This window comes from Rhinolophus ferrumequinum, chromosome 7 (assembly GCF_004115265.2).
Source record: "Rhinolophus ferrumequinum isolate MPI-CBG mRhiFer1 chromosome 7, mRhiFer1_v1.p, whole genome shotgun sequence".
Taxonomy (NCBI): Eukaryota; Metazoa; Chordata; class Mammalia; order Chiroptera; family Rhinolophidae; genus Rhinolophus; species Rhinolophus ferrumequinum.
In genome coordinates, this window is record NC_046290.1 from 63,653,146 (window position 1) to 63,666,962 (window position 13,817).

At 46.9% G+C, this 13,817-nt stretch overlaps 1 protein-coding gene across 2 annotated transcripts; it reads right to left on the minus strand.

Annotated features, from left to right (window-relative positions):
- Window positions 1-2,431: 2,431 nt before the first annotated feature.
- GLRX (glutaredoxin) lies at window positions 2,432-11,758 on the minus strand. Of its 2 annotated transcripts, none has more exons than XM_033111070.1 (3): window positions 11,453-11,758; window positions 5,337-5,456; window positions 2,432-3,637 (listed from the first exon to the last, which is right to left on the minus strand). In XM_033111070.1, exons 1-2 carry the CDS (start codon window positions 11,657-11,659, stop codon window positions 5,343-5,345), a joined length of 321 nt encoding a protein of 106 aa, XP_032966961.1. In that variant the 5' UTR covers window positions 11,660-11,758; the 3' UTR covers window positions 2,432-3,637; window positions 5,337-5,342. The 2 variants fall into 2 exon arrangements, with proteins under 2 accessions (XP_032966961.1, XP_032966960.1); XM_033111069.1 differs by having other exon boundaries at window positions 3,512-3,634; window positions 11,453-11,754.
- Between the last annotated feature and the right edge of the window lie 2,059 nt (window positions 11,759-13,817).

Below are 13,817 nucleotides of genomic sequence, written 5' to 3' on the forward strand. Positions count from 1 at the left end.
GATCAAGAATCAGAATGGCTTCAGACTTAACACCGAAAGCAAAAGACCATGAGCAGTGTCTTCTAACTTCTGGAGAACAATGACTTCCAACTAGGAGCTATAACCAGACGAACTACCTTCATCAAATATGAGGGTAGAATAACAGTATTTTCAGACTAGCAAAGTTTCAAAAAGTTTATTTCCCATTCCCTCTTTCTTAAAACCAATGGAGGATACACGGTTCTCTGAAATGAAAAAGAAGACTACAAAAGAGAAAGCCACAGCTTGCAAATTTTCCCCTAATTTCTTTTGGTATGAACATCCCTTCGTCTTAGCCAGCAAGAGGGACACCACTGCATAGCCTCCCCTGCAGCTAAGTGCAGCCAATGGGATGTGAGCAGAAGTGGTGCGTACAGCTTCTGGGTTGACGTGATTTCATGGAGCAAAGCTACCTGCCTGCCTCTGGACGGTTATGAGAGAGAGAAATAAGCTTCTAGTACAGTTTACAATTTTATGTCATTATTGTAGCAGTAGAGAGATATAGATATATAGATATATAGATATAGATAATGTACACAGAGAGTGCCAAAAAAAGTATATACATTTTAAGGAAAAAATTGTATTAAAATTGTAATAATACATACCAGTAACAAAAGAGAAATACAAGTCACATTTGACTTCTGCCATTAGAAGAGATGCTCAAAGTGGTTACCATCAGCGTAATTTTAATAGTTTTTTCCTTTCTTAAAATATATATACATTTTTTTGGCACCCTCTGTATAGAGACATATATGTGTGTGTGTACGCTACGGGAAACAGGAGATCCGACCCAGGAGAGGAGAGAGGGAAATGGAATCCCCAGGATGAGTGAAGGGAGATCCCAGGAAGAGAGCGGTGCCCCAATGTAGAGGGCACCCAGTCCATATTGGAGTAGTGTAATAATCCATGTTGAGGGCTCTCCTGTTGTATCTTTTTTTTAAAAAACCTGAGGATAGAAAGCCTAAATGATCCTGAAGCAGATCCTTATCTGTTCTTAGCTTGCCTTGTGCAGATGACATTTCTGTTCTCCACGCCACACACTTGGCTTAGATGAGGGTGGTGTGTGCTTTGACATGTTCCTGAAAGCTGAAAGTGGACCATGGAAGCGGAAGAGGCAGAGCAGCCAACTTCTGTTGACCGTATTTCTGGGGGTTGCCCATTACCTGTTCACACAATAGCCTCCTGGACCACCGGGGATCCGGTGTTTCCAAGGACTCACTCAGGAGCACCCCTCTCGTAAACTCCAGGGAAGCTGAGCCTCTCTGTTCAGTTTATCTTCTCCTGGGATTGTTCATCTGATTGTGATAATATTGCTCTTTCTTGGTTGGTGCTCAGCTAGATTGGTGTTTGCTATTGCTTTTCAAAACCAAAATGTATTGCTTAGGGGTATTATAGAGAGTAAAACTGGAACGAGAAGCATCCGAATGATTACAACAGAAATGAGCTAGAGTTCCTCTGTGGAGGGAGGATGGGGATGCCCTGGAAGGACCACGTGGCCTCCAAGGTCCTTTTCGAGTGCCTTAGAAACACTCTGTTATGTAGTTGCTGTGTTTCTTAACCAAGGAGGCAGATACCCACCCGGGTGTTCATTTAAATAGATCTATGCCTGTTGTACACTCTTATATAGGCCTAATACAATTTGCAGTATTTCTAAATAGGCTTCAATACCCATGAAACATAAACGTATGGCAAGGACTGGGGTTTGGGAGGTGTGGAGGAGGAAAGACTTAGTATTGCGTGACATTTTAAACCACATGCATGAATTGCTTGGATAAAATAGAACTAAGGTGCTAGAAACCGGGCAGACAAAGATGCTTAAATTAAGGCGCGTGGCTTTGAATACAGTATTTCTGAATCTGGCAAGAGACCAGTCCAGGTGATTATTACAACCCGAAGAGAGTGGTCAAGTAGCCAAATGCCGAGTGCTTTAGGACGACAGAAGAGGGAGCGACGGCTTCCTCACAGAAGCAGCGAGGAGAGAGGGTAGGTATAGGGGAGACAGTCTGCAAACCAGGCCTGGAAGGAGGACTTTGAAAGTAGAACAAAGGAGAAGAAACAGGGAGCAGGAAGGGTACAAGAGTGTGAAGGAAGCAGGGGCTGGCGGGCTGGTGTGGGTCAGGGACTGCAGGGTGCCCACCGCACAGCCTCCGGAAGGTGGCTGTCCTGGGGCTGCGCGGTGCATAACCGTAACCGTAACCGGAGCGCAGGCGCAATCCACAGCGGTCTGCTTGAAGGGAAGGGAGAGGAGGACAAACGTACAAGGGTATTAGGTAAGAAATGGAAAGATGGAATATGAGAGGAGTAAGACTATTAATGAAACCCAAACATTATTCAGTAGGCTAGTGTTGACATATTCAAATGATTTGTCATTTCAGTATGAAATTTAAAAATCACATCAATCATTTGTACTCGGTGAAGGATAATAACACGTGCCTTTATTTACAGTGGCAGGGACAAACATGAATAAAGCTTCACATCGATGTATCTGACAGTAACAGCATTCCTTAAGGTCTCGAGAACATAGAAAATGGACAAATATCACTGTGTCATCTGTGACTACTTCTTCGTTAGAAAAGACATTGAGAGACGGCCAAAGGAAATGAACTTTATCTTGCAATTCTAGAACAAACTTCACAATGAGGGATTCCTTCAGTTTTCATAGAGTGGGGGGGGGAGGAGAGAAAATAATTTAGGACAGTGTTTCTCAAATTTGGGTACTTTCACAGACATATTCTTGGGGGGGTTGCAAGTTTTCTATAAAAATGTTTTAAATTTTATGTTTTACTCTTGTTCATAATCTAAACAAATGAATGCACCTTTGTTCAGGAGAACCTGGATGATCATCGTACATCACAGTGTCACCACACGGTCACAGCATCTGTGCTTGTACCTCTGGTCCCTGTAGCACCAAGTGAAGACCCACTGTGCTTAACTTTTCATGTGGCGTTTCTCACATTGGGTCCTCACACTCTTCACAGAAGTGTACAACAATTCCTGTGAGATCTGGGAGTTGTCAAGGTTAAAAACACTGGTTCAGAGCAGTGATTCTCACCTCCAGATAGGATGGTAGGGGATGGTGACTAGGGAGACAGATGTAGTTTGTAAAAGCACATTCAAAATACCTACTGATTTCGTAATACAAACTCTGTAAAGTTAAACAATCATTTTCAGGCAGTAGAAGAAAACCAACTATAGATTCATCTCTAGGTGGCCTGGGATAAACTTGGTTGAGAAACCCTGTCTTAGAGGAGTCCTAGCACAGGAAGAAGAGTAGGAACCATGTGCTAAAGAGAAAGAACTTTTTGGGTCAGTGAGTGAATCCTGAGCCATAACTAGTCATGGTCTTTTGGAAACCAAAGGCCAATCCAGAAGATACCCAAGACGTCCATCAACATTCTCAGACTTGTGGCTTGGGGCAAGTGGGTCCATTTAATACTGAGTCAAGACAAGGAAAGTCTGTTTTTGCCAAAAATCTCCCCCCTCCCCTTTTTTGTGGTTTACATATTTCAGAATTTTCAGTTGCTGTAGCTGGGTAAAGGTAGCCCGAGATCCATCCACCAAGAAATGCTGCCATCATTTGTAACGACATCCAGCTGTTATCAGCCTGGGGTCTGCTCTGCTAGGAAAAAATACAAAGAATTGGATTTTCTTGGAAAGGTGAATTCCCCCTTGATTCCCTTTCATCACCAGAACACTAAATCTTGTTATTTAAACACAATTAGTTACAGATGGCCTTGAGATGCAGTCACCAGCAAAATACAGAGAGCATAGAATGCTGAAGGACAATGCAAATAAAGAGGCCTCGTGAATATGGGCGACTCTAGTGCCTAACACAGAGGTCATTGGGGAAATTATATATTTCCCATCTTTCCAGGGAAGTCATTAGTTTTCTCCCATTCTTAACCTAAACCTAAACTGCTAAGAAGTGTTCTCGCATAGAAAACATTTGGCACCACAATTAATTGGGTTTTGGGTGCCTTAGTGCAAGGGGATAAGAAAGCTAACACAAACAGAGGTAGTGTTCACCTGCCGTGATAATGTAGAATTGCGCTTAATATGTTTATAATATTGACTTTTATTTCAACGGGATTCCGTTGTATTTTTTCAGAACTTTTTTTTTAATCTCTGTTGCTAGTCTGAGTAACCACCATAAATTATACATACCCATTGCTCAAGGGTAACTTATTAACTAGTGGGCCAGAAATACCCCTCAAGGAACATTTTGTTTGAAGAACCACAAATGTCTCCTTTGACTAAAAAAGAACCACTGAGTCTCTCTGTGTATGAGTCAGTAGAATTGGCCTAGTTAGAAGCTAGCTAGCACTAACAAGAGCTGGGGGACAGGGGAGTTCATCAGACCCCAAAAGTATCCTGGTTCCTTTCTAAAGAGTTCATCACCCTAAGGTTCTCCATTCAGCCAAGGATCACCTTTAGAAAACTATGTTTTGTTGTTTGGGAAGCCGATTAGATTGAATTGATTTGCAGTGTGAACACAGGTAAAGCAAAATTACCTTGATTTCACATTGCATGTATAATCCAATTGCTTACCATGAGCTGTGAGCTCCGGCCCCTGCCCACATTTCTTACTACTCTTCCTTGTTATTGCACTTCACTCAGTCTGTTCTTGCTTGCTTTCTAATCCTTGGGTATTCTATACTTATTGTCACCTCAGGGCCTTTGCACATGCTATTCCCTCTGTCGGAAACACTTCTGCTTCATCTTTACCTGCTGTCAGCTCAGCTATCCCTTCTGAGAAAGGCCTTCCTTTACCTTACCATGTTTCCCCAAAAATAAAATCGGGTTTTATATTAATTTTTGCTCCAAAAGACGCATTAGGGCTTACGTTCAGGGGATGTCATCCTGACAAGTCATGGTAGGGCTTATTTTCCAGTTAGGTCTTATTTTCGGCGAAACACAGTATTAACTAAATTTGCTCCCCACCCCCTGCCACGTTCTATCACATTCTATTCATTTGTTTCAGGAACTATTTACTTATTTTTGGTACGTCTACCTCTGTAGAATATAAGCTCCTTGTTATAGTCTTTGTTCATCACAATATTCCCAGTGTCTAGTAGTGTCTGGCACATAGTAAATGTTCAATAAATGTTTGTTAAATGAAAGTTTAGTGAAAGCTTTCTCCCCTTGACACAGTTAATCCCTTTGTAAAATGGGAAATTCCTAAATGACATTATAGTTCCTCACATCATGCCAAATCCTTCTTTCCCTAGCCAGCGTGCCTTCCTAGAGTATAAGAAAACATGTCGGTAGAATGCCACCATCCCCCAGTGTTCCTGCCCACCACCCCTCCTGTCACTCACCTATCGTTACTGTAGAGCTCCAATCTGCTTTAGCCTCATCAGCAGTTCCCCACTCTGATGCATCTTTTCTAGATCCGTGCATCCACCTATACACTCTTTACCGATAAAGACCCGAGGTACCTAGGAAAAAAAGCAAACAAACCAGGACATTTAAGGAATGTAATTATTAGGTTAGGGAGAATGACATTTTATCCTTCCTCTAAATAGTTCCCATGATCCAAAGCTTTTCAAATCACTGTGCAAACTCCTCGTTGTATATTTCAGGTCAGAACTGTGTTCTAAGCATAAAAATTATCCACTAGAGAATGTTTTCAGGCCAAGATGTTTTCTTAAATTGAGCATGCTGTGCATGAGATGGTCGAACTTGTCAAAGTGATTTAAAATGTTCACTCTGCAGAGACACATTGCAAGGAAAGAATTTTGGTTGGCTGCAGCTAGACCACACGGATTGAATTCTGGTTTCTGTTCAGCTGGGACCACACCTGAGAGCCATGGCAACCAGGCAGGAGTTTGTTTCTAAATACAGCTGGAGAAATTTTGCATTAGGTCCCTGTCCCCGATTTTCAGATTTATAGCCATCCCGCTATTATGGGCTCTGTCCTCAACTGTGGAAGGGGTGGTGTGGTATGTTAGTCTCCTTCTTTAATTCCTGGCCCATCATCATCAGATGTTTAAGTGCTGCCGCTCGCTCTGGGCGCAGGGCCATTCCTCTGCTTTAGCGTCACACCTGCCCTGGTGGGTTACCCAACGTCCCCCAAGGCAAATAGGCTGACGCAGTCATGACGTCTGTTGAATGCGTCCATCCAGTCACACTCAGCTCCCGCCCACTGCGTGGTTCAGGCACATTCCAGAAGTCCATAGGCTTTTGGAATCCTGGAGGAGGAGGGAGTTCTCCCACTCTGGCCCAGACAACTTTCAGGCCCAGCATGTTACAGAAAGCCTAACTGGCAGTGAAGAAACAAGCACAACAAAGGTCACCTGAGTGATCAGAAGCAAGCAGGTCCTTTCCTGAACCCTAGGAGCATACCACAAGGGGCGGGAGAAGTGAAAGAGAAGCGGTAAGAATATTCTCATAGCTTTTGGTTTTCCTCAGGAAGCTTAATAATTCCAGTGAATTTTTTAAAAAGTGAGAGAGGTGAGAACAAGGGCTGAATTATTTCAGATATGTGCTTAACATTATTTTTATTAAGAAGGGGGTCTGGGTGGAAGTGGGCTTTAAAAATTAAGGCCAAAACCTTCAAAAGGAATCCTGCACCACATTTCTACAACAATTTCCTGCGTCCCTAGTGTGGGAGAGAGCATTCAGATCTGCCTCCCAGAGAGAACACCTGGGTGTGTCTCCTGAGGTCTCAGAAGGTGCTGCCTCTACCACTAGCACCACCTGCCTGGGTGGGGACCCTGCAAATGCAAAGTGCCATCAAGGCGGCTTTACTGTGACCAGCTGAAGGAAGAAGAGCCACAGAAAGCTGAGGTCAGCAACCTAAGTTTTCCCCTGGGGGCTGGCCAAGATTTTAGAGAAAAATAAAGCTCCCCCACAAATTGTTGGGGCCCTTTGGCGTCTGTCTCCCCAGGAACACTTGGCTATGGTCCGTTGTAACAGTAAATAGAACAGAATCCTCATGTCGTCGTAACATAATTATACTGCAGAACTCCTGTTGGAGGCAGTGCCTAATGGAATAGAAATAACCCAAGCTTTAAATAAGGAAGAGGTGTATTCATTCTTGAACTTCTATCATTTCAAAAAGAATTGAGCAATGGTCACGGCTCCTACAGCTTGACTCATCTGCACCTGTGAGGAGGGTGTTGGCCACGAGGGTGGGAGTGAAGTCAGTTGGAACGAAGGCCCTGCGAAGCAAGGAGTCTTCTCCTAAGACAGTGGAACACCTCAGGACTGCCAAAAGGCTTGTTAAAACACAGATTTCTACTCACCCCCGCCCCCCTCCAATTTCTGATGCAGCTCTGGATCGGGGGTCCAAGAATCTCCCTGTTTGATAAGTTCCCAGGGGATACTGACACTGCCTCTCCAGGGATCACGTTTGCAAACGACAGGTTGACAGGTTGACCGTGAGCAGCCGTTCATTCTTTCCAGGGTACCTGAGGCTTTGAAAACCCACAGCCCTCCAGCCACCCCAAGATGCCTGAGCCAGGCCCTGCATGCGATCAGGCCGTCTCCAAGGCGGAGTTCTGTGCACACCATCTGGCAAAGAAGCTGGCTCGCCTGAGAGCTGAAAGGCCACTTTCACACACCCTCTAGTTTCCGAAGCAGCAAAACCACCTGAAAGCCATCAGTTACTGGCACCCCAAAGGGAGCAGAATTACAGGCAACACCAGACAGTGTGTGTGTGTGTTTGGGGAGGGTGGGGGGGCGGGCTGTGGTGACAAAACGGGAAACTTGATGCAGCTGAGGAAGGAAGAGGAAATGCACCCTCAGTGCCCGCCCCTCCTGGCCCCATTCTCCCTTCCAGAGGAAGCTGAGAGATGTTCCTGTCAAGAAGCAGAAAGAGAGCTGGCACCATCAAGAAGCTCGGTGATTTGAGGGCCCTTCCTCTCCTGGAGTAGGTTTCTCCCAGCCTCCGCTAGGTGGCATCACTGTGCTCTGAGGTTACTCAGATGCCGCTGCTCAACGCTACTTCCCTTCGCTCCTCACCACATCCTGGGCTCCGTCCCTGGTACAGACCACCGTCGTTTCTCCTCTGAATTGCAGCTACAGCCTGCTGTCTCTCCGTGTCAGCCCTCACCCCGTGTCCCTGCAGTCTCTTGTCCCCACCGGCGCCACAGTGATCCTTCCCCGCCTAATGCAGATCACATCACTCTGCTCGTCTCACATCCGCTGCCACAGTCGTGACAGCTTGAAAGGCCTTCCCAGCCTGTACCCCATTGTCTCCCGACCTCAGCGCCTCCTACCGTCCTACTAGCGTACAATGCTCCAGGCACACAAGCCGCCTTGTCAGGCACACTTCCGACCTTTGTCCCGGCTGTTCCCACTGAAACACCCCTAAATGTCTGTGTGCCTCGCTCCTTTAGAGACCTACTCAAATCAGTGATGCCCGGTGGCTCCATGTAAAAGTGTACCTGGCTGCCAGCTGCCCACCTCCCTTTCCTACTTAGTTTTTCTCCACAGATATATCCCTTGCCACGTTCCAACAGACTATTTTACGTATTGTATTTACTAGGATGTAAGTTCCACAGAGGCAGGGGCTTTTGTTTGTTTTGTTCATGGAGATGTTTCCAATGTCCAGACAAGTGCCTAGTACGAAGTAGGTGCTTTAAAACATTTGCTGTAGCCCACAAAATTATCCTTCAAAAATGAAGGAGAAATAAAAGTCGTTCTCACACAAACATTGAGGGAATCTGTTACCCATAGATCTGCCCGGCAAGAAAAGTTCAAAGAAGTTCTTCAAAGAGAAGGAAAATGATAGAGGTCAGAAACTCACATCTACCTGCAGAAAAGAAGATTTTTAGACAGGAATAAAGGAAGGCACTGATCCAGGAGCTGTGGCTATAGCGAAACCAAAACAGATTTCTCCAGCACATGGCCTGACTGACGGCATGAGTTCCTGTAAGCAGTCACATCCTGCTGGGCTCTGACTACTTGCAGTGACACAGGTCATAATAGGATAAGTAAGATGGTGTCATGCAGGGTCTCTGGTCCCGCTCACCACATAGGAACGCAGGATATGGTTAGGCCAAAAAGGAACACCCATGGAGCCATAGCTAGGGGAGTCATACCACTATATTCTGGCTGGTGGCTGGGCTGGAGACACGAGACAGGAGCCACAGGATCCGCAACCTGCCGTCCACTTCTCTCTGCCAACCAACCTCACTTGCTAGCTGCAATCCACCGAGCTAACTGCAATCTGCTCTTGCTAGCTCAGCCACCATCTCCTTGCTAGCCCCCATTTGCTGCTAGCGTAGCCACAGCAGTTATATTGGTGGCCAACGGCTCACTGGTTACAGCTGACGGCCAACGAGCCCCAGCTGATGACCATCCAATCACAGTTGATGGCCATTTACTACCTGAGCCAGCACCTTTCCACATGAGAGCGAGAGCCTGGAAACTGCACTCCTGGCTCTGTCCCCACAGATGGCAACTGCTTTCAAGTGTCCAATCTCTTCAAATATAAACCCATCACTGTTGGGGGCCCTGAAGCACACAACTTGAAAGGATTTGTTCTTCCCCTTGGAGAAGAGCATTTAGGACTCAAGAACGTGTGAAAAATATTTTTAAAAGTTCAGAAAACAAACTTTAAAGGCCACCAGAAGAAAAATTGTTGCTTTACAAAGAAATGGAAAAAAAACATTTGTTGAATGAATGCGTGAAGAGGTTTGTCTTCCCTGCTAAAGAATAGATGCTGCCCAGCTGAGAGGCATAGCTTCCAAAACTTTTTGCAAATTGGAATTACTTGGGGATTTGTTTTGGATAGGAAATAAACTCTTTTTTCCAGCTTTACTGAGGAATAATTGACAAATTTATGTATAGTAAGATGCAAATGTCATGGTTACATACATTGTAAAATAATTACCATAATCAAATTAATACATCCATCATCTCACATGGTTAACATCTTTGTGTGTGGTGAGGACACATAAGATCTACTCTCTTTGCAAATTTGAACTATACGTTATAGTATCATTAACTGTAATCACCATGCTATACACTGGATCCCTAGAATTTACTCATAACTGAAAGTTTGTACCCTTTTACCGAGGGGGTCTTTAAAACTACTGAGGCCGGGTTCCCACCTCCAACATGGTGATTTAATTGGTAGGGGGTATGACTTGGGCATTGGGATAGTGTTTTAAAAACCCCTCAGGTGATTCTAATATGCAGCAACGTTTAGGAACCGCTGGCAGAGACGGGCTCATCACGGTGGGGGCCATGGCAGTGCTTGCACGGCCCTCTCCCTCTGAGGGCCCAGGCAGCCTATACAGCTGCTGGTGTTCTCTGCTCCAGGTCCTCCCAGAGATAAGAGTCCTTAGCTTGCAGCTGCACAGCTGGGGCCCTGGCATCAGTGGTATAACATGCTTAGCCTCCCTTTGCACCAGAACGCTGATTTGTCACTGGAGAGGCAGAGAGAAACAGCCTCCTGTGCTTTACACTGAGAACCCAAAGAAAGCCCTATAAGCCAAACTAAAACTGAACTGGGATATGTGCTCCTGCAACACGGTGTCCTCCAACGTGTGCTGAAAGGGAACGTGGATGAGCTGGTTGGGACACCATTCACCCCAGCCAGCACCAGAATTGATACAGGCAATCTGCTTGGCTGGGCACCCCACAAGAAGCTGAGGGCGCTGAGGCAGAGGAAGACTTCAGATTCAGGACTTGGGTTCTTAGATGGTCCTTTCGTCTGTTCATAGCAAAAGGGACTTGGAGGTCGTCAGCTGTAGTCCAGTCTTGCAGCCAGAGAGGTCCTTGAGGATCCCAGAATGCTGACTTGCCCCAGATCCCACAGCAACGCCGCTGTGAGAGCCGGGCCAGACCTCTGGCCTCTGGACTTCCTCCTATGACAGGCCTGGAAACACCCCATAACTTAGAACAGGGGGCAGGTGATGAGCCGTTAGATTTTTCCAGTGGGAGAAGTTAGACTAGGAAGAACGAGCCAAATTGGGTCAGGTTAAAGAGAGCCTAGAGAAGACTGAAGGACAGCAAATCCCCCCTGGCCACGGGAACACAGAAGAAAGCATGCACACGATTCCCATGTGGACTACAGAGATGCACGGATCACACTTGGCCCCTCCACCCCTCCTTCCAGCGCCAGCCCTGCAGGCTGAAAACTGCCACTTCACAGTGGTGCTTGAAACAAAGACTCCACATGATTCCTCAGTGACTGCAGACAACTGCTCGGCCCATGGACCCTGACACCCAGCACAATCAGCTGTGTCCCCTCCCGGGCTCTAAGAGGGGCCGTTGGCCAGCAGTCCAGCGGCCCATTCGAGGGAGCATTGTCTTCTCTCTGGCGCCCTCCCCCACCCCGCACAGCCCTCCAGGCGCCTTGAGTGACAGAGCCCTAGCGGTGTCCTAGAGAAAAGCACAGGCTACCCTTTCACAGCCCTGACAAGAAAAAGGAATCCGGGCGTCTTTCCCCCAGCCTTTTAGAACAAAACCCCAGACTCACTGTTCTGGCTCCTGTGAGATGCTTCAAATAATCTTGAATCTGCTCTGTGTCACCGGTGGCTGTGATATCGACAAATTCCAAAGTCCCTTGTTTGAAAGGAAATTGACGGAGGAGCTCTTGGGTCCGTCTGCAGTAAGGGCAGGTGGGCTTCATGAACACCACTACTTTCCCAGGATGGATTTTGCCGTTCACGAACTCCTGGGCCATGGTGACAGGCTGCAGCCTCCTGGGGAGCGCTCCTCAACGGCAGGTATCGCTCAGGAGTAAAACGGAGGCCCAGCCGGCTGGCTTTCATTTAAAGGCACCTCCCTGGAGGAGGAGTTAGGCTGGTAGCGTGCTCCATTGTTAAAGGGACAGCCCTCAAGTCGTCCCTCTCTGGTGTGACTCACCAGCGAGTGATGCCAAGGAATGCATACTCGTATTTCTCATCAGTCGCTGGGCCCGGGGTGTCATTGCTGTCCTCAGACCTTTCAGGAGTTCCTGTCCTTTGGCAGAAAGCAGGGTCAGATCACCTTCTGGGGAAGCACAAAGCACACGGACCAGCCCCAGGGAAAGTTCTGAGCAGGCAGTGACCTCCTAGAGTATAAAGTCTTTGTTTGCCCTCTCAGAGACACGGTTTTAAAAATGCAAATTAATCAGAAAACAAAAAACGTTAAAATGTGGTTTTAAAAGTGTGCTCGCCAGCAGAATCTTTCAAGAAACAGAATGCATTGAAATCTCGTTAGAGGAAGTGAAACTGAAATTCTGACTTGGCATCTCTCTGTCTTGAGGTTGCTTCCAGGGCCTCTTTTGCTTTGCTGTACAGGGGTTTTGTTGTTGTGATTCTTTTTCATGGAATTAGTTCCCAACATTTAAAAATCTGGAGATTTCACAAAGCCATCTGGCCGTGCACTTCTCTGAAAAGTCAAGTCTGACAAGACAGCTTGCATTGCTGGTGGCAGCTGCTGGGGTGGAGTAGCTGTTGTCCCCTCTGGACAGGGCAGAGGAAATCTGATGCCGTTCCCTGGGGAGCCCCTGCTGCCTAGTAGTGGGTGCAGCAAAGTGTTCTGTTCTAGGTCTGACCCCTTCTGTGTACAGGTACGTTAAATACACAAATCAAGGAAAAGCCCCATGGAACTGGAATCATCCTTTTCCCCAGGAAGTGTTTTACTGAAACTAGGGTATCTTCAGAGAGATGGGGCCTGGCTCAGAGCTGGACATCCCCACTGGTTGTCATGTTGGTGGAACCGCAAGCATAGTGTGATTTCTCAAGGGAAGAAAAGTGACTCCCAGAAACTGCTTTAATTATTACTAATATTAAATGGCAACATGAGAAACACAGATTCTGAGTCACGGAGAGGGAGCTAGTAAGTGAGATCTCTGTCAACAAAAAGATTGTGCTGGAGTCGGGAGACCTTAGGCCCTGTCCTGCTCAGGGCTTGGGACTTCTCAACACTTCGCTTCGCTTTTCCTCCTGAATTCACTCTGTGTCGTCCTTCTTTTTCTTCCTTTAGCTCGGACTCCTGTGGCCAATCGCTCCCTGAGGCCCAGGGTCTCTTCAGGACCCTCAGGGCTGCCACGTTCCGCTCACCCAGCCCAGGTTCATCAGTACACCTTGTACCTGCCTGTCCCCTCACAGTCCTGCTCTTCTCAGTGTCTAGGTGTGGGGACAGAGCCAGAAGTGCAGTTTCCAGGCTCTTGCCTTCACGTGGAAAGGTGCTGGCTCAGGTAGTAAATGGCCATCAACTGTGATTGGATGGCCATCAGCTGTGGCTAGTTGGCCGCCAGCTGTAACCAGTGAGCCACTGGCCACTAATATAACTGCTGTGGCTATGCTAGCAGCAAACGGGGGGCTAGCAAGAAGATTGTGGCTGAGCTAGCAAGAGCTGATTGCAGTTAGCAAGTGGGGTTGGTTGGTTGGCAGAAAAGCGGAGTGTGGCGGAGTATGGATTGCGGATTCTGTGGCTTCTGCTTCCTGTGTCTCCAACCCAGCCGCCAGCGAGAATATAGCGGTATGACTCCCCTACCTATGGCTCCGTGGGTATTTCTTTTTGGCCTCACCATGTCCTGCGTTCTTATGTGGGGAGTGGGAGCTGAGACCCCGTATGACTCTAGGGTTCACCTCTCCCGCTCTGTGGGCTCTCTTCTCCGAGCATGTCATTCTGTTGACATCTCTCCCTTGTTAAAAACCACCATGACCTTCTTTCTCCTTTGGCCCTGTTTTCCTGCCTCTGCCCTTTCCTTAACAGACAAGTTTCACGAAACTGGGCGTTCTGTTTGCTTTCTGTACTTGACTCACCTCCTACTCGCTCCTCACTTCAATACAATCAGACTTTCTTATCAGTTTCTGAAGAAATTCTTTTGGCCAACATCAGTCATGACCTCT

Bases quoted from the DNA above. Each gene is read 5' to 3' on its own strand.
- GLRX (XM_033111070.1), bottom strand. From the start codon at position 11,659: ATGGCCCAGGAGTTCGTGAACGGCAAAATCCATCCTGGGAAAGTAGTG. The intron at 5,457-11,452 runs GTGAGTCTGGGG...TTTTTTTCCTAG, and splicing joins ATCTCACAGGAGCCAGAACA to GTACCTCGGGTCTTTATCGG.